This window comes from Barbus barbus, assembly GCF_936440315.1.
Source record: "Barbus barbus genome assembly, chromosome: 8".
In the NCBI taxonomy this organism is placed as follows: Eukaryota; Metazoa; Chordata; class Actinopteri; order Cypriniformes; family Cyprinidae; genus Barbus; species Barbus barbus.
The window spans coordinates 21207822-21226773 of record NC_136736.1 but is presented as its reverse complement, the minus strand read 5'-3'; the positions used below and the strand labels follow the sequence as shown (position 1 = coordinate 21226773).

The following is an 18952-nucleotide window of genomic DNA, read 5'->3' as shown; positions in this document are numbered from 1 at the left end:
GTACTTCTCTCTGTTTATGTCCAGTCACACAGATACTGGGCTATGCCGCAGCAGTGCTGATTTTGTAAAAACAAAAAAAGCGTGCACACACGCACGCGCGCGCACACACACACACACACACACACACACAAAAGATTATAAGCTGCATTATTTTTGTAACAGTTGAAAAAACTGCAAAGTTCTTATTAAATACACAGAAAATAAAATATCTACTTTCACAGACCATTTGTCAAAAAAAAAAAAAACTACTTGTCGTTTCATCATAACACAGTGTAATCTGTAAGTAGAATTTGTGTATTTGAGTCCAGGGGTAGACAATAAGGGAAATTTGCCACTGGCCCTCCGGGCCAGTGTCTTTTGAAGTTCACTGGCCCAGGTCAACGCGTCGGGTATTGATCCCAATAATCACGAAAAAGAACAGTTTGCTTGAACAACATGAATAACATTTTTTTTTTTTAAAGGTAGGTTTAGTGCAAAGTGCAGCAAAACTGTGCAAAAACATGAAACAAGTGCAAATAAACCTATTGCATAGGATTCATTCTCCGTAGTCACACAGCAATTCATTATATTATGTTCATACCATAAGTTTCAAACGTTAACTTTTCTCTAACTTACTTGTCTGCATATGTGGGCATTGATCTGCAGAGCTCACAGTAAACCTCTTTTTTTCTTGATCGTAGCCCAGCTAGGGGTGGGCGATATGGGAAAAATATCATATCACGATTTTTTTTTTTTTTTAATATCACGATTCACGATTTTATCACGATTTTTGTCATGTTGGTTTTACAAGTTGTCTGAGCATTACAGCCAAACTAGAAAGACAAAGCCTTTCAAGGTAACAAAAAAAAAAAAAGACATGGCAGATATTTAGGCCAAAGTGGGCGAAGATAAAAATCTTTGTCATCATTCTCTTTTTCTTATTAAAAAATAAGAACAAAGATACACATTACAAATACACATAATATACAAATAAAACAAACAGTGCTTTATTTTCAGGTACAATAGGTGTATTTAGCAGAGCATTCAATGAAATTGAATGAACAAATATAAAAATAAAACACTATATAGACTGATTCCTAAAGCAACTGTATTAAAGATTTTCAGTCAAGAATAGTGAGTGATTTTTCTCTTTGCGTTTTGTTAACGTTACATGAATAGTTCTCCCAAAAATAAATATTCTGTCATCTGTCTGTCAATTCTGTCATGATGTTTTATTTTTATACCATCATTTTCTCAAAAGTTGTTTTAAACCTGAATGAGTTTCTTTCTTCTGCTGAACATAAATGCTATTTTGAAGAAGGTGGAAACCCAAACAGTTGCTGGTCCTCAGTGACTTCCATAGGATTTTTCTTTCCTGCTATCAAAGTCAATGTAGACCAGCAACTGTTTGGTTACCCTCATTCTTCAAAATATCTTATTTTGGGTTCAGCACAAGAAATTAATAGAGGTTTGGGACAACATGTGAGTGAGTAAATAATGACAGAAATTAAATTTTAGGGTGAACTATCCCTTTAATGACGACAGCATGTTTAGTGTCCTGTCCCTTTAAGAGCTGCACGCATCTAATATACAGACATGCATCCGTTTCTCTCTTAACTATTTACTTTCATTTTAGAGATAACCAACTGAGTCTGTATATAAACCTTGTGTGTTTTGACAGTATTAGCGCAAAAGATAAGTTAGTTGAGTAATCAGGCGCTGTTAGACAGGCTTTTTAGTGCGCGTGCTTCAGGTGTATCCGCTCAGAAAAAGCGCACGTCAGACCAGCGCGGGAATGAAACATTTAACCAGCAAGGCTTGTGTGCAAATAATGTAGTTTTGCGATCGTGAATAAGTGCAGTGTCCTGTCAGAGTAACTCTACTGCTGTATGTCGTGTTGTACAGTATATAGAGACGGAGGCACCAGAACTGTATTTGATATAATGTGTGCTGTAGCACGATACTACGATATTTCTTCAAAAGCAGATAGTGGAGACATTTTTATCGTCCACGATCAAAAATCGTCATATCGCACACCCCTAAGCCCAGCCAATTCCAGCGGTCTCGCCACTGGGGCTGAAACTTTCTCTGCCTTTTCTTTTCGTATTCCCTTTCGCTTTCCCTCAATTCCTCTGGTGATTTTCTCTTCCTTGCCTTCTCTTTTTTTACCCGGTGTTTGGCCGGGTGATGGGGGTTTCAGAAACATGTAGCCTAGCTTAATAGTAGCTATAGGTAGGTGCTGAGCAGCAGTGTGCAGTTTGCGCGCGTGACTGCGGGAGCGAGCAAGGCGGTGCAGACGTCACGGAGCGCATAAACCGCTGCATCTGTAACTGTCGGGATCACGTAACGTGTTAGCGGTGGTTACCGAGACTATTTAACAGAAATCAAAACACAGAACCACAGGTAATTAATGTGAAATTAGACTTTTTTTTAATCGAGGCATTATTTTTACTGGCCCCACCGGGCTAGTGGTTGGAGCGATCATGGTGGCCCTGACGGTTTTAAAAGCACGTCCGGGCCACCGGGCCAATTATATTGTCGACCCCAGGAGTCTGAATGTTTATGCAGATGAGAGAGTCCTAATATTGTGTCACTTTGGCTATCCATCAACGTGTCCTACCCACAATTCCCCATGACTGGGGTGTCATCAGATTCCCAACGTCTCAATCATCCCTCCAGCGGGTCGTGTGTTACCATGACGCCTGACTGTCTGTCGTTAACTGCCACCACAGCAGAGCTGGACATTCCGTATGATAAACTGCCTCCTTCTCTTCACTCACCCGTCTCTCTCTCTCTCTCTCTCTCCACCTCTTTTCCTGTCCCCCAGTGTTTCTGTAAGCCGACCACCTTCTCTCTTTCTCTCTCTCTCTCTGTCTGTCCCCCGACTCCCCTTTATAACTTTCACCTTCGGTCTATTCCCTGCCTCTCTCTCTCAGTCCTTGAACATGAACTCTCATGTTTTACGGTGCACAGAATAAAAGGGTAAGTAATGTCATATATCTGTCTGACTTAAATGTCTGCTAGCTTTATATAGAGCAACAGCACTCATAACTTAACTAGTAGACCGGAATGGACTGGGACAGGGAGAAAATTAGGATAAACAACAGATTATAGGAATGGATTTTTTGTTTACATATATTACTATTTACTATTTTAAATAGAAAGTGCTGAAATACCTGTCTCTCTCTATCACTTTGTCCTTATTTTCATTCTCTGCAAATATGGCACCCTGGCTGACTAAGATCCATAATGAAATCTGATACATGCTGTCTTACTTTCCTTCTCCCTCCTTAACAAACACAAATGATAGAAGCATCTGTGTCTGTTTCTCTACCCATTTATCCGCATTTCAAAAACTGCTTATAACAGCCATTTCTGACACGGCTAGTGAATTTATTGAGTCTGTGCATTTGCGTGTGTGAAGGCCTGTTTACACCAAGAACAATAACTATAAAGATAACTAAAACGATAACTATTTTAGCGTCCACTCCAACACATGATAACATTCAGTTTTTTTCTAAGAACTTAACCTGAGGTTAGAAGCATAATTTCTTGCAAGTATGAAATATGGGCTTCAATATATCATACTATTAAAAAAAGGAAGCTAATATACAGTACATTCTATACATTAATTCCATTTAAATTATCTATACATTGAAGTCTAAATATTTTAGCCTCAGCTTTAATCAGCACTGTTTTGAAGAGTCTGTATGTGCATAAATTTGTATGAGAATGAATCAAACATCAAGCACGAAAATGACAGGTTACAAATATAATTATGTAGTCCTTTTTGATTACAGCAGCAAAAAATGACATTGTGGAGAAAGCTGCTGTCTAAATGAACCAGAAGTGTATGCCAATTAATACTGCATATTAACATGTTGTTTGTGTAAATGAACTACAAAAAATCTCAAATCTTAGCAAAAGTAATTTCTCCACCACCTGTGTTTAATGTAATTAATGACAGTGCTATATTGGTAAACTAAATGATGGAAGTTCGACCATGTTTAAAGTACGGTTTAAACAGTTGTGACTGTTCATTTCTCAAAATTATGTAACAGTTAAGCTGTGAGTTACGTTGTTGTATGGGAAACACACCCCTGATTGGACCTTAAAGTTTTCGCAAGTTTTTTTTAGCATTTAGTGTCATGCCACCCATGACATTCCCATCATGCTCTTATATTAATAATAAACTGAAGTGGATCAAATCTCCTATGCTCCTGATTGGTAAAAATAGTGTGGCTTGGTGTGTAGCATTACTAAGCGTCACAAAGCTGAGCCGAATGTAGAGAGGGTATGACTCACACATCTGTTCTAATAGACACACACAAACATACAGCTAAAGATAACTATTAGGAGTATGTTTACATGATGATAGAGAGAGGGATTCCACACAGCTGTGACATTCAAGCTCATAGGCATACTCTCACATACACACTTGTGCGTGCATGCATACATACACACGCACAGCATGGCAGGTTTGAATTTCGAGCCCTGACCTATTTTGTTTAGCAACAGGGCTGCCATTTCGATGTTCCTAACCCCAGTGGACCTTAGTCAGGGCAGACGCCATTTTTTAATTTGACAAGAATAAAAACGAGGCTTTGAGGGACATACGTACAGGCCGTTCATTAGCTTGCACTGTTGCAAACCTGGGTATCAAACATAAAAAAATAAAAAAATAAAATAAAAATGCTTTCCAAAAATCAAAAAAGTCCATAGAAAAGGCTTACATCCCCCACGGCCTTGTTTTCACTCTCAGTAAATATGGCATCTTCCCTAAGGTCCATACTAATAAAACCTGATACATTCTCTCTCACTTCCCTTCTCCCACCTTAATAGATCCAAATGACTGTGTATGCATTAGCCATTAATAGTGTATAGATATTAAAGCCTTTAACCTCTGTTTTCACACTTTATATCTGGCCAAGAGGGTCATAATTTTTCACACAGCGACATATATAGTTATCGCTATTGATTTTATCATACATCATCAAGGTGCAGTTTAACAAAAACACAATTCAACTGAAACTCCAAAGGTTGACAATATAGGGAAGTTTGTGTAAATGCTTTTGCTTCTATTAAGAAGTTATTTGTTGCTAAACTAAATTTTGTGCTCATTTACTTTTAATGTCACGTGTTCAGTGTGTGGATTATGTTTGGTCTTTTGGTATTTTAATGTATATATATATATATATATATATATATATATATATATATATATATATATATATATATATATATATATATATATTTAATCCAAAGTGAAAAACAGTATTGTACATGTATATTTAAGTGCTATATTCCGAGGCCATATAGAGAATACAAGATTTTTATGCCTTATTTTAAGCCATATTTTTTCTTTTACAGTCAATAAAGATTACAGCCAATAAAGATTACCCAAAATAATAGGGGTTCAAAAAAGTGTAGGCCCAAATGACCATGTGTATTAGCCATTAATAGTGTGTAGATAATACAGCCCTTAACCCTAATGTTTTTATAGTTATTCTTCATTGTTGGTCAAGAGGACAATCATTTTTCAGGCAGTGTCAGATAGAATTATGGCTATTGATTTTATAATATATCATCATGGTGCAGTTCAACCAAAAAAGCATCATTCAAACTGAAATCTCATGTCCAGAGGTTGACAGTAAAAGGAAGGTTTCTGTAAATGTGTTTGCATCTAGGAAGTTGTGTTTCGTCAATAAATTTAGTTTAATTGTTCCATCAACATGTCCTACCCACAAGTCCCCATGCCTGGGGTGTCATCAGATTCCCAACGTCTCACTCATCCCTCCAGCAGGTCGTGTGTTACCATGACGCCTGACTGTCTGTCGTTAACTGCCACCACAGCAGAGCTGGACATTCCGTATGATAAATTGCCTCTTCTTCACTTAATTGTTCACATACATTTAATTTAATGTGCTGTGAAACATTGTTTGGTCACTTGGTATTTTAGCATATACTTTTTATAAGTGACAATCAGTATTAATTGCCAACACTTTTCTATTACAGTCCTAAATATAAATAAATATTAACTTATAAAGATTCAAAAAAAGTACTAAGACCCTCAGAAAAATGATTAAGGTGCCATCAGACACCATAATATAGTGCCATGACGCTATAATACCTACAATATTCACGTATTGCGATACTGTCTATTTCCTGGGCACACTATTTCCATGGTAGCTTTTAACAAATAATACTATTGCGGTACAGTATGGCCTAACAAACATAATTTCAGTGTGCATTTTTGCAAGTGGAACCAACACAAAACTGAAACAAATGTGGCTTAACTGAACTACAATGTAGAAGAGAACTGTCTTTTGCCAAACTGAACGAGTCTGTCTCGTTTGCCTCATCCATGTTACAAGCTTCTGGGTCATAACAACTGGATGCTGCTTGCTTGTGAAGGGGTGGTTCTTACACACATCTAAACCTGATCATAAATAAACGCACTTTTCTGTTGCCAGCGATCACCCACGGGTCAGATTATTTTAGATGAGCCATTTGCAGCGTGAACTTCAGTAGCCCGCCTAACTGTATAAACTCCACGAAATCTGCTACCAAACAATATCTATTGAAATCGTGACGGGTCTTGGATAACCCTCTGCCTGTTCTGCATCACCTGTAATGGAAAGACAGTGAAGCGACCCTGTTGCATTCCATGAAAAAAACAAAAAAAAACATAAGTGCGTCAGGCAGCATAAAATACTGATATGTATATAGCTATATAAATAATTTACACTGACAACAATTAATGTATAATTTATATATATATATATATTATTACTGTCCTAACCCATGCCTTTAAGTACATGTAGCCTAAATGATTTAGCGTAAAATATGCGCAGTAGGTAGCAAAAAGACATTTGTGTGTTTGCATATATATATATATATATATATATATATATATATATATATATATATATATATATATATATAATGTGTGTATTGTATGTATATGTAGACACACATCTGCGGATATGTGAACGGATAGTAAACAGATAATTCAGATAAAGAGTCCCGTTAGTTGAATATTAAAATTACGCGCTTACCTTTGTCAGCTGCGCTATTTTCTTGCACATTTTCGTGTGCATTTCATAATCATACACTTCCTGCTCTACATTCACATTGGGGACATCCGCAATAGCGGTCCCGTTACATGCACCGCTGCCGCCGGGGGGTTGATTCATCTTCCCACAGCTGGAAGCCATGATAACCCGTTACAGCACGCTGATCAATCACAAACTGGGCTGCGCAACACCCTGGTTGCCTCTACGTGATCCTGAAGGTAGAGTCCTTACGACAGCCGAAAGCATTGTGCATGCGGCGAACACCCCCCGCTCCGCCGTGAAGCTGCCTCCGGTGACCCATCGGCGCTCCCCGCGGGACACGACTCACTGACGGCATGTGCCCCCAGCCCGGACACCTGTCTCTCACCCGGGGCGTGACTTCAGTCTTACATTACAAGATTACGAGTCACGGGTCACACTGCAGTGTAGTCATGGCCCCTCCCATCAATGCCAACACGCCCCAGAGCACAACAAACACAAGCTCGCGCGATCTCCACAGCCGCGGGGTTTGTTTGCTCGCTAAAAAAAAAACCCACAGACATTAACTTTGTGAGTGTATAACGATTTAAATCGTTTTTGTTATGAACAAAACCACAGAAATATAAATAAATGGATTTTCTTTGTCCGCGAGCAGTACAGGAAGGGGGCTGGGTAAATTTTAAAGGTAAAAAATGACTTGCGTAAGCTATTTCAAATAAATGTGAAGGGTAAAATCCTCATATACATCTGCACAGTTATATACATAATAATAATCAGAAAATGCATATAGGGATATGATATACTGTCAATATTCATGCTTGCGTCATTCTACAGGAGTTATATGATCAGAAATGTGCTTTGCTGCCTTCAGATGGGTTGAGCTATCTAAAATCTGTAATAATAATAAATAAACATTGATTTATTCTATTCTTTCTCAGGTGTTTGTAATTACAGGATAAGTCCATTTTATTTAATCATTGTAAAGACATTTCTTTGCCAGGCTCCAATAAACTAATTAATAAAATTAAACATATATTAATTAGTGCACAAAGACCTCCAGTGAGCCAAAACCACGTCCTGAGATTTGAAACGAGAGCTTCTAAACAGATTTGAACGCTGCTCTTACGCCCCCTGGAGGATAACCCACGTATTTAGCAAATTCAAGCGTTTCTACCAGGTTTGTATTCATTGGCCACAGCTGGCTATGATTGACAGCCAGAAGCGGAAGGAGGCGGGGCTAGGTTACTCTCGCGAGAGGACGTTTTGAAAACTGGCGCTTTCGCCGTTATTCAACAGAGGAGGTTCAAAAGCGGTTAGCAGCAGGTACGACACGGTTTAAAATCTATTTCACTAAACATCTTGGTTATAAACTGAGTCTTTCACACACTTACTAAAAAGGTCGAATGATTTGAAAACTTTAATTTGTTTAAATGATAATTATGAGTTAGTTGTTCATGTTTTTATGTTGATGCTAACTGTCGGGGCTAACAGTTGATCGAATCGCTCATTTCGCACAAACAAGCTTCTGTTTTACATTTAACTCTTTAATTATTTTATTTGTTTTGATTAGTTTGGGAAAACCTCGTGTTGTGTCGTATATGCTAGGTCATTTAATGGGTAACTCTTTATTTAGATCATTAAAAGTGTCCAATGGGACGAGGAAAGATCAGGTAATGATTCTGTCGTGAGTTAATTCTATTTGGCGTCTGCTGTGGCTAATTAACTTTAACCTGTGAAGTGTGTTATTAACAGCTAACGCTAAAACAACTAAAAAACTAAATGCATGTTCAAGCATACGCGTTCTGTCTGAAATGATTGGGTGTTTTGGTTTGGTAAACGCATCCAGTATCACTCATTCACACCCGTAGGCTGGCATGTAATTTGTGTTTGTGTTTTAGTAACATCGACATGTCTGGAGACAGTGATCTGGAGATTGAAGAGGCTTTCCGGCGAGCACAGAAAGCTCATAATAACAAGGCCAAACTTGTTGCCAGTTTGAAGAACAGATATAATAAGGTACAGAAGATTTACACACTAATGCACTACCATTCAACATTTTGGAGTCAGTTTTTTTTTAATATATACTTGTATATTCAAGAAAGATGCATTACATTGATTTTTTTTTTTTTTTTTTTTTTACAAAAATGTTGATTTAAACGTTTTATTGTTAATTATTTCTGTCCATCTAAGAATACTGATAGAATGCATCAGCTTCAAAAAAAAAAAAAAACTTTTTTGAGCACCAAATTAGATTAATTTCTGACTTGTAATAAAGCACCGTTTTAATGGTTTTGTTTGTACTCCCCTTAATACTATCTATATAATTTTGTAATTATTTTAAGTACTAAAGAATTAGAAAAGAGATTTCTGATCGATAGATTTATACGATTGATATGAAAGGTAACAAGAATAATAGGCTAATGTATGCCTCATTTTCCAAACTCTTAATTATTAACTCATAATTTAAGAAAGCAAATATTACACATTCATGAAGTAAAAGAAAGTAGCAAAACAATTTTTATTTATAAATTTTGTCATTTATAAAGAAATCTTCCACCATAACCCCTTTGAGCATTGCATGCCAGAAAATATGAATGGCTAATAAAAATTCAGCTTTGCCATCACAAGAATAAAAAAAAACATTTAAAATTGTAATCAGAATGAGCTTTTATTGGCCAAGTATGTTTACACCTACAAGGAATTTGTTTTAGTGACAGAAGCTCCACAATGCAACAGAGAGACACAGGACAGGACACAGATAATAAAGAATGATACAATTAGGCAATGTACAAAACAGCAAAAGCACAATATATAATAAACAATTATGTGTGTACAGGTCTGATGTGTGCAAATTTGAAATGAAAAAATTAAAGTAAGCAAGTGTGGTGAATAAATGGAGAAGTGTTCATGAGATGGATTGCTTGAGGGAAGAAACTGTTTCTGTGTCTGGTCGTTCTTGTTCTCAGAGCTCTGTAGCAACAGTTCAAAGAGGGAGTGTCCTGGATGTAGGGCTGCCACTAACGACTATTTTCATTTCGATTAATCTTTCAACTAATTTTTCGATTAATCTAAACGATCAACTTCCCACACACAAAAATCTGCAATTTTACTTAAGAATATTTTATTAAACCAAATTTGTATGAAATCCTTTTTTAAAGCAAAAGTGAAGTGCAACATAGTGCAAGAAGCAAGTGTCCATCTCATAGTCCAAATCACTGAAATCAAAGTTCAGTATTATAGTGTAAGAATGACAACACATCCATGTGTTCTAATCTACTAATAATACAATTATAATCAAAAAACACTTTTTAAAGCATTTTTTTGAAGCATTTACCAGAATTTTAGGTGAAAAATGTTTTTTTTATATATATAAAATCAATTAACTGGAGATGCTTTTTATTGTTACAATTTAATGGAACCGTTAAAATGGAATCCAGAAAATAATGGAAAACAGAATTTGGTAAAGATAAACTGTAAAACGCAATTAATTAGACTTTTTGATTAATAAAATTTAAACTGAATTTGGAAATAAAACGGATTTCATAGGGCACTATTTTATATATATATATATATATATATATATATATCTATATCTATCTCTCTATCGCTAACAGTTACTGACACCAGTGGCCGTTAGAGGAACTGCAGCCAGTCTCATGCTCGTTCTCGGTGCGCACTAGATAAGGCTTTTTTTTTTCTTTTTTTTTAAGCTTACGAGGAGTTTCCGTGGGTGTCTGGGTTGTGCTGGAGGCTGGTTGCTTCTTTCTGTCTGCAGAGTCCATTTCAAACACTACCGCTAGCAATTGCCGCTGTAGACGAGAATGCGTCACGGTTTGTGAATTTTCGCGCCAATTCGGACCCGACTCCTCCAGACACAACTGAGCCTACAGGCTGATAGAGGCAACCGTGGTGGACAGTCAAGGTGTCATTCTTCCTATTACATTATGGTTGGCTCATAAACGGACAAATAAAAACTCTATCTTAGAGATTTTTTTTTAAAAGTAAAAACCTACACATAGCCCCTTTTAAGTGAACAATAGCTTTTAAAATGACTTATAATACATATATAATAGCAATTATGCAATAGTAATTAGTTCAAATAAAGTATCAAAAGCAAGAAATTATATGGTTTTATTGAACAACTGTTAAAATACATAATGTATTCTAAACAAAAGAGCTAATGTAGATGACGCATAACAACAAAGGCCTGCAGGGGACGCCAGCGGCCTGGTGATTATTTTTACACATTACTGTGATCTAATCCTCGTTTAATCTTGACCAAGCACCATTTCATTCAAATGTACACTTAATCTTTAATATTTGGCCATTTCTTTAGGACAGAAATGCTATAGCCACTGTAATTAAATGAATATGTGGACATCAAACCGTGTAAACTCAGAGTGAGGGTTTGAGCTTTTATTTTGAAATCGCGATGTATTCTCGTGTTTGTGTAGTTTTATTAATGATTTACCTTACAAATCTGATAAATCGTGCACGTTGCGTTCTCAGATGAACGTTATAATAAACCAAACTCACAACAACATGCAGAGATGAGTTTGAGACGCTCCACACGTAAATGATAACGGTTTCTGTGGAACTACTGTGAATGGAGCCGCTGTGAGACGCACATGCTTAACCTATGCGCATGTCAATAATTAAAGCGCATATACTATGTTAGAACTACATCGCATGTAATTATTTAATTAAATCAGTGTGGTGTAGTCTGCAAACTTCAGGAGCTTGACAGAGGGGTCTTTAGATGTGCAGTCATTCGTGTAGAGGGAGAAGAGCAGTGGGGAGAGAACGCAGCCCTGAGGAGCTCTAGTGCTGATGGTACGAGTGCTGGATGTGGATTTACCAAGCTTTACTAACTGCTGTCTGTCTGTCAGGAAGCTGGTGATCCACTGACAGACGGAGGTGGGGACGGAGAGCTGGGTTAGTTTATTCTGAAGGGTGTCAGTGATGATGGTGTTAAAAGCAGAGCTGAAGTCCACATACAGGATCCTCACATAAGTCCCTGGTCTGTCCAGGTGTTGCAATGTGTAATGCAGTCCCATATTGACAGCATCATCCACAGACTTGTTTGCTCTGTAGGCAAACTGCAGGGGGTCCAGTGATGTCCTTCAGATAAGCCAAAACCAGCCTTTCAAATCATTTCATGGCCACAGACGTTAGAGCCACAGGTCTGTAGTCATTAAGTCCAGTAATTTTGGGTTTCTTTGGGACGGGGATGATGGTGGAGGGTTTGAAGCATGAGGGGACTTCGCACAGCTCCAGTGATCTGTTGAAGATCTGTGTGAAGATGGGGGCCAGCTGATCAGCACATGTTTTTAGGCAGGCTGGTGACACACCGTCTGGGCCTGGTGCTTTCCTCCTTTTGTTCTTTCTGAAGACCTGGCACACGTCATCTTCACTGATTTGAATTGTAGGTGTGGGCGAGAGGGGGGTTGCTGGAGGTGTTAATGGTTGTGTGGAGAGGTGATCAGGGCGGGTGTGGGTTGTTTTTTCAAACCTATAGTAAAAGTCATTCAAATCGTCTGCCAGTTGTTTATTCTCCACAGTGCTGGGGGATGGTGACTTGTGACTGGTGATATCCTTCATACCTTTCCACACTGAAGCAGGATCACTGGAAGAGAATTTGTTCATTAACTTGTCAGAATTCCTCTTTGCCACTCTGATCTCCTTTTCCTGTGTGTATTTGGCCTGTTTATACAAGACTTTATCCCCCTTTCTGTAAGCAGCATCTTTGGCCTGACGGAGCTGTCTGAGTTTTGCAGTGAACCATGAATTGTCGTTGTATTTGGCCTGTTTATACAAGACTTTATCCCCCTTTCTGTAAGCAGCATTGGCCTGACGGAGCTGTCTGAGTTTTGCAGTGAACCATGAATTGTCGTTGTTGTAGGTTAAATGAGTCCTGGTAGGAATGCACACATCCTCACAGAAACTGATATAAGATGTTACAGTCTCTGTGAGCTCGTCCAGATTGGTGGCAGCATTTTCAAAAACAGTCCAATCAATGAGAGGGAAAAAGGCTTGTAAATCTCGCTCCGTTTCATTAGTCCATCTTTTAACAGATCTTAATACAGGTTTTGCAGATTTAAGTTTCTGCCTGTAGGAGGGAATAAGCTGAACAAAACTGTGATCAGAGAGTCCTAAAGCTGCTTGTGGAACAGAGTGATATGCGTCCTTTATAGCTGTGTAACAGTGATCCAGTATATTACTGTCTCTGGTGGGACATGTGATGTGCTGTCTGTATTTTGGCAGTTCACAGGAGAGATTTGCTTTATTAAAGTACCAGAGAATGATTAAAACAGAGTCCGGGTGTTGTTGCTCACTCTCTGTGATCATATCAGCGAGTTTCTGTAAAGCTGAGCTCACGTGCGCTTGCGGTGAAATGTAAATACTCACGAGAATGAACGAGCAGAACTCCCGGGGCGAATAGAAGCTTCATGAGCGTGCCGGCTCGCTTCCCCTGTCTGCACGTCCTCCTGAAGCGTTTGACCAGAGCTACGGCTTCGCCAACTATAATGTCCAGCAAAATGTCGTAGTAGTCAAAATCCGGTAAAAGATTTTGTGGTGTGTTCTGCTGAATGTTCAGCAGATCATCCCTGGTAAAACAGATCGTATTACAGTAACGAAAAACAGGAAAAACAAACAAAAACAGTACAAACACTGAAGAGCAATGCACAGTAGCTGCCATGTGCGGCGCCATCTCGAACCAGATGTGTAATGTTTCACAATATACATTTTTAGTGTGTGTGTATAGGCATTTTTCCCAACATTGCTGTCTAGTACATTGAAAAACTTCAGTGTATTAGATCTATTTTAGATATTAAAACAGATCTAATACATCTATTATAGATTAGAGCAATTTTAATTCTGTTCTGTGTTTAGTTGGAAGAGAAGACCAAATTCCATGAGGAGTTCATCCGCTGCCTGAAGTATGCCATGATCATTTATACCCGGGAGCCAGCAGTGGAGAATGTCATTGATTTTGTCACAAAATTTGCTGCTAGTTTCGAAACTCCTGTTAATGAGGATGCTGAAGAGGAGGAGGGGGAAGACGAGAATGAGTTTTTGAATTTCCTGTTCAACTTCCTGTTAGAGGTAGTGTCTCACATACAGGCATTTAGCCTGAGAAAAAACACACTGAAGAGCATATCTCATCATAGAGCTACTTGTTTACATAAGATTTATTATCATCATTTTTTTTTTTTTTTTTTCTCCCTCAGTCTCATGGTGCGAACAGCCATGCGGTGCGGTTTCGTGTTTGTCAGCTGGTGAATAAGTTGCTGGGCAGTCTAAGTGAGAATGCTCAGATTGATGATGATCTATGTGATAGAATCCATGAGGCCATGCTGGTCAGAGTCACAGACAAATACCCTAATGTCAGGATTCAGGCAGCACTGGCCATGGCCAGACTCCAGGACCCCAGTAACTCGGACTGCCCCACTATTAAAGGTACTCAGAATGCTCTTACTTAAAACCATGCTAAAGGACATTGAGCTACAGTCCATACTTAACATGTAAAAACGTTCATTATTGATCCATGAATCTTCAAGGAATATTAATTAAAAGGTAAAAAATGATAAAAGTGGTTAATCCTCTGTTTTTAGCTTATGTTCTGCTTTTGGAAAATGACTCAAACCCTGAGGTTCGACGGGCTGTGCTGTCCTGCATCGCTCCCTCGGCCACTACACTTTCTAAAATCTTCAAGCGTACCCGGGATGTCAAGGAGAAAGTCAGGAAACTTGCTTATCAGGTGAATTTATCTACAACAACAAAAAAAACTGACTAACCAGCTGTTAAAGGGATAGATTACCTCCAATTAAAATCCTGTCATTTACTCTCACTGTTCAATCCTGCATGAGTTTCTTTTGTGAATGGTAGTGTACACTTAAGTTCAAATGTAATGTGCGTTTGTGTTCATGTGTGTGTTAGGTACTGGCAGAGAAAGTGCATATTCGAGCGCTCAGCATTGCTCAGAGAGTCAGTCTATTACATGAAGGGCTCAGTGACTCTGCGGGTAAGGAAATACAATGTTTGTCAAACTGTTAAAGAATCCATGTGTACACGTATTACAGTTCATGTGCATCTCATAAGTACAAGGTCCTCCAAGTCTATGCACAAACAAGTTGTTTACAAGCTGATGACTGGGTCATTAAAGACTTGAAGGAAACACACCATTATGTCTTCCATTTCAAATCCCTTTAATTGCGAAACATATCAGACAAGACATGTTTAATAAACATGGTCTAAACATTCTTAGATTCGTAGCATTCATGTTGTTGTTTGGGAACAACCCAACTAGTAAATGTGTTCAAGTTTGTCACAATAACAAGTTAACCAATGCAAAAAAAAACATTACTTACTCATCAGATTGATCTCCTTTACTGGATGAAATTAGGGATGCTCCGATCGATCGGCCGGAGATCAGTATCGGCCGATATTCACATTTTGTGACCCGATCGGTACTCATACATTTGGCCGATCTCATGTACCGATCACAATTTGATGACGTATATGATGCATGGGGACATATGCTGCAGTCATCGCCAATGTGGAAATCCTATGACATTTCAAGAAACAATGAAAAATTGTTTGACTATATGTCGTGTATGTTTTGCATTATGATACTATGAATGTATGGTTCATTAGAGCTGATCTGCGCATCACTGCACAGGCTTAACGGCACGGGCACCGGAGCTGATCACGGCCGCTCTATGAACGTTTATTAATAAAACAAAATATCTTCTTTGGCCATATTAGCCTACTCAATAGCATTAACGGAGGCTTTACTCATTTTAAACTTTCTGTAATGTCACAGTTTCTGTCACTGCAACTTCCCGATCAGGGGAACACACACACAAATGAAATCGTCTGCCTAATGAAAAAAATTTAGTTAATATTGCACTTGGTTTATTTTATCCACCGGCGACCCAACCGCAAATAATCAAAATGCATTTTTTTATTACCCGACCCGCGGATTATCCGCAGCGCCCATGAAACTACTCCATTTTGTTCTTTCAGTATTTTAAATGTTTGTTTCTTTTTTCCTCTTCAGTCTTATATTGGACCGCATTAAACCTTATGAGTTACATCAGACTTTGCCATATTAAAGTTTAAATGTTTCTATTTTGTCCTCTCTCTAACATTGGATAATCTCATCAAACGTTCTCATCTTGAACAGAAAAGAATAAGTTTCAAAGTTTAAATTCCAACCTAGCCATCTAACAATTTTATGTATATGTGTGTGTGTGTGTGTGTGTATATATGCTAAATGTAGATCAGAAACGTCTTGTTACATCTGGTTTGAGTCATAAGTTATAGATAGATAAATAGAAAAATAACTGTATTTGCAGCATTGTTTTTTTCTGCTGTATTTTAGTGAAAGTAATCAATAATTTTGCCTCACCGTGTTTCTGTTGTTGTTAAAATAACCACGGCAGCTCTTGAACTTGGCACCGGCGCGCATCCGGAGAGAGAGAGCGCACGGAGCTGAAAGGGCTTGAATAAAGCGTGTTTAGCTTTAGATAAAAATACGAGGATATAGCACTAAAAGATATTTACCATAAACAACCCGGAGCGCTTGTAATGTGATCCGCTCCGCTGTTTTGATGCGCCGCTCACTTAAAATGGTGCTGCTGTTACGGCTCGGAGTCCGGATGGATGCCGGGGTGCGGATGCACTTATAGAAGTATTTAAGGATAAAAGACTCGAGTTGCTTTTAAAATATTCACAAGTCCTTTTCCTCGAGTCGAATAAAGTCTGGAGTCATTTCAGGTCAAGTCTGAAGGCTATAAAAATGTGACTCGAGTCCTAGCCCATCTCTGCCTTGGGTTGCATCAGACATTTTGTTTGCATTTATTTGTCTTATTAAGTATCCCTGATATACATAATGTTATGCATAAACACCATTTTAAAGGAATATTAAAATGTTCACTGTATAAGGAATAATTTTTATGATTATTTATATAATATTATTACATGTTATATAAAGCTTGAAGCATCAGAATCGGTATCGGCCGATTACAATGACAAGAAATCGGTACTCGTATCTGCTGCAAAAATCCTGATCGGAGCATCCCTAGATGAAATCTTGTTCTTCTTTTGAGGGAAATTATGCCCTATTCCTCTGTCTTCCATAAACGAACAGTAGCCGCGATGAACAATCTCCTCACGCTTTGTTTACGTTGGGCGTTCACATGTGGACGCATCTCACGTGGATATTTACATATGTATAGGGCTGGGTATCGTTCAAAAATTTTCGATACCGATACCTTGACTTCGATACCGGTTCCTGAACGATACTTTTTTCGATACCAGTTTTAATAAGATTACATTATCTCAAAAAACTACTTTTTTTAGCTTGTTGATATTTATACAGACTCAAAGCCTCATCTCCTGAGCCACTGCACAAAGGAACAAAATATATCCAACACAATAAATAAATAATTTTAATAAAGTTCAAATAGTTTTCAGTTTACACATCTGCTAGGCTACGTTTACATTAGTGTGTGTTCATTTTAAAAGCAAAGCTCAGACAAAATCATAATTTCTAGGTTGTTAAAGACTTTTTAAATCTTCATCCACTTTCATAAGTGGGTGTTTTATTTTCTTTCACCATATGATTTATTGTTATTAAATTCTGGTGTAGTATGTCTAATTATTTGAATGCATAAACAATTTAGTTTATTTAAATTTATTCTTAAAATAGCCTTATGAAATGTTTTATTTTTCCTCAGAAATTGTGTTCTGTATCTGGTTTCAAATGAAGACATAAAACATTAATTTAATTTCTCTTTAAATTGTTGAAAATCAAAGTTTATTTATTTTGGCAAACAAAGGGGGGTTACTATTAAAATTAAAACATGGAATAACTGTTGTGTGATCATTACTAAAAAAAAAAGTTTTAATAATTTTAGTAGTAGCCTAGTATTAGCTGTGCTTTCTGCTGAACAATATTAATATATTTCTGCCGCAGTGTCTTCCAAGTTAAACCAAACTTTTATTTTGATGGGTTGTCTGTAATACCTTTACAGTTCTGTGTGTATATGATATGACACTAGTTTTACTCGAATCAAACGGTAAAATGCTCATGAAGTGACTCTCAGAGCAGGTCTGGAGATGTTGTTCATGTGTTTATGTCCTCATTAAGTTAGGTGGCAGACGCTGAAATCACCGCGAGCGTCACGCGCGCTTCAGTCTGTGTATAATAAACCGCGCGGTTTAAAGAGTAGACTGCTCCGTACGCTTTCGAATTGCTCTCGCGGATGTCAAACACTGATCAATCAGCGCCGCTTCTAGTCAAACACACCTGGTGCTGCAGGATTATTGGCTCACTGACGGTGATGAAATTAACCCCTTAGGTATCGAAATTTGGTACCGAACGACAAGACGTTTTTCGATACTAGGTGGTATCGAGGCAATTCGGTCGGTGCCTAAAAAGTATCGAACTCGATACCCAGCCCTACATATGAACGGCGTGAGCCACGATGGGGCGGGATTCCGTTAGAGATAATGAGTTAGACGGGAAAGACTGAACATGGTGTTGGCTTCATGCGGATTACAGAATATTTGTTTTCGATATGTCTGTGTTGAGTATTTGCTGAATTACAGTTCATTTTAGTGACGTGTTTCTAAAAGCAGTTCGCGGAGACGTGAGAGCGCACCCTGTTTTCTTTATTTTCCAAAACCACAAAGTTTTGTTGTTATTGTTAGGGGTGCTCCAATTGATCGGGTGCTGATCATTATCGGCCGATAATCGCTTTGGGATGTTTGATCGGCGGTCTCTAAAAAGGCCGATCTAAAAAAAAAAAACGATCTCTAGCTGATGACGTGCCTGCTGAGAGAGGTTTAGCAGGACATGCAGCGGCACCGTCTCGGTCTGGCGCGGGTGAAATAATTATGATGCTGAA

General features: G+C 38.1%; 2 protein-coding genes across 3 annotated transcripts in view; one reads left to right on the top strand and one right to left on the bottom strand.

The window, feature by feature from the left end:
- The window catches only part of LOC306874137 (uncharacterized protein), a 32954-nt gene extending 25450 nt beyond the window's left edge, over window positions 1-7504 (bottom strand). Inside the window, exon 1 of the mRNA XM_079423941.1 lies at window positions 7038-7504. Within this exon, the coding sequence (XP_079280067.1) occupies window positions 7038-7196 (159 nt within the window). The 5' untranslated portion in view covers window positions 7197-7504. The remainder of the gene's footprint in view (window positions 1-7037) is intronic.
- A 743-nt stretch (window positions 7505-8247) lies between these two features.
- LOC306874289 (condensin complex subunit 3-like) overlaps window positions 8248-18952 on the top strand; it is a 24431-nt gene continuing 13726 nt past the window's right edge. Inside the window, exons 1-7 of one of the 2 annotated variants that reach the window (XM_079424239.1) lie at window positions 8248-8357; window positions 8668-8704; window positions 8933-9050; window positions 13929-14141; window positions 14267-14495; window positions 14651-14796; window positions 14976-15060. In XM_079424239.1, the coding sequence (XP_079280365.1) occupies window positions 8685-8704; window positions 8933-9050; window positions 13929-14141; window positions 14267-14495; window positions 14651-14796; window positions 14976-15060 (811 nt within the window). In that variant the 5' untranslated portion in view covers window positions 8248-8357; window positions 8668-8684. The remainder of the gene's footprint in view (window positions 8358-8667; window positions 8705-8932; window positions 9051-13928; window positions 14142-14266; window positions 14496-14650; window positions 14797-14975; window positions 15061-18952) is intronic. The other variant, XM_079424240.1, reaches the window with a different exon arrangement.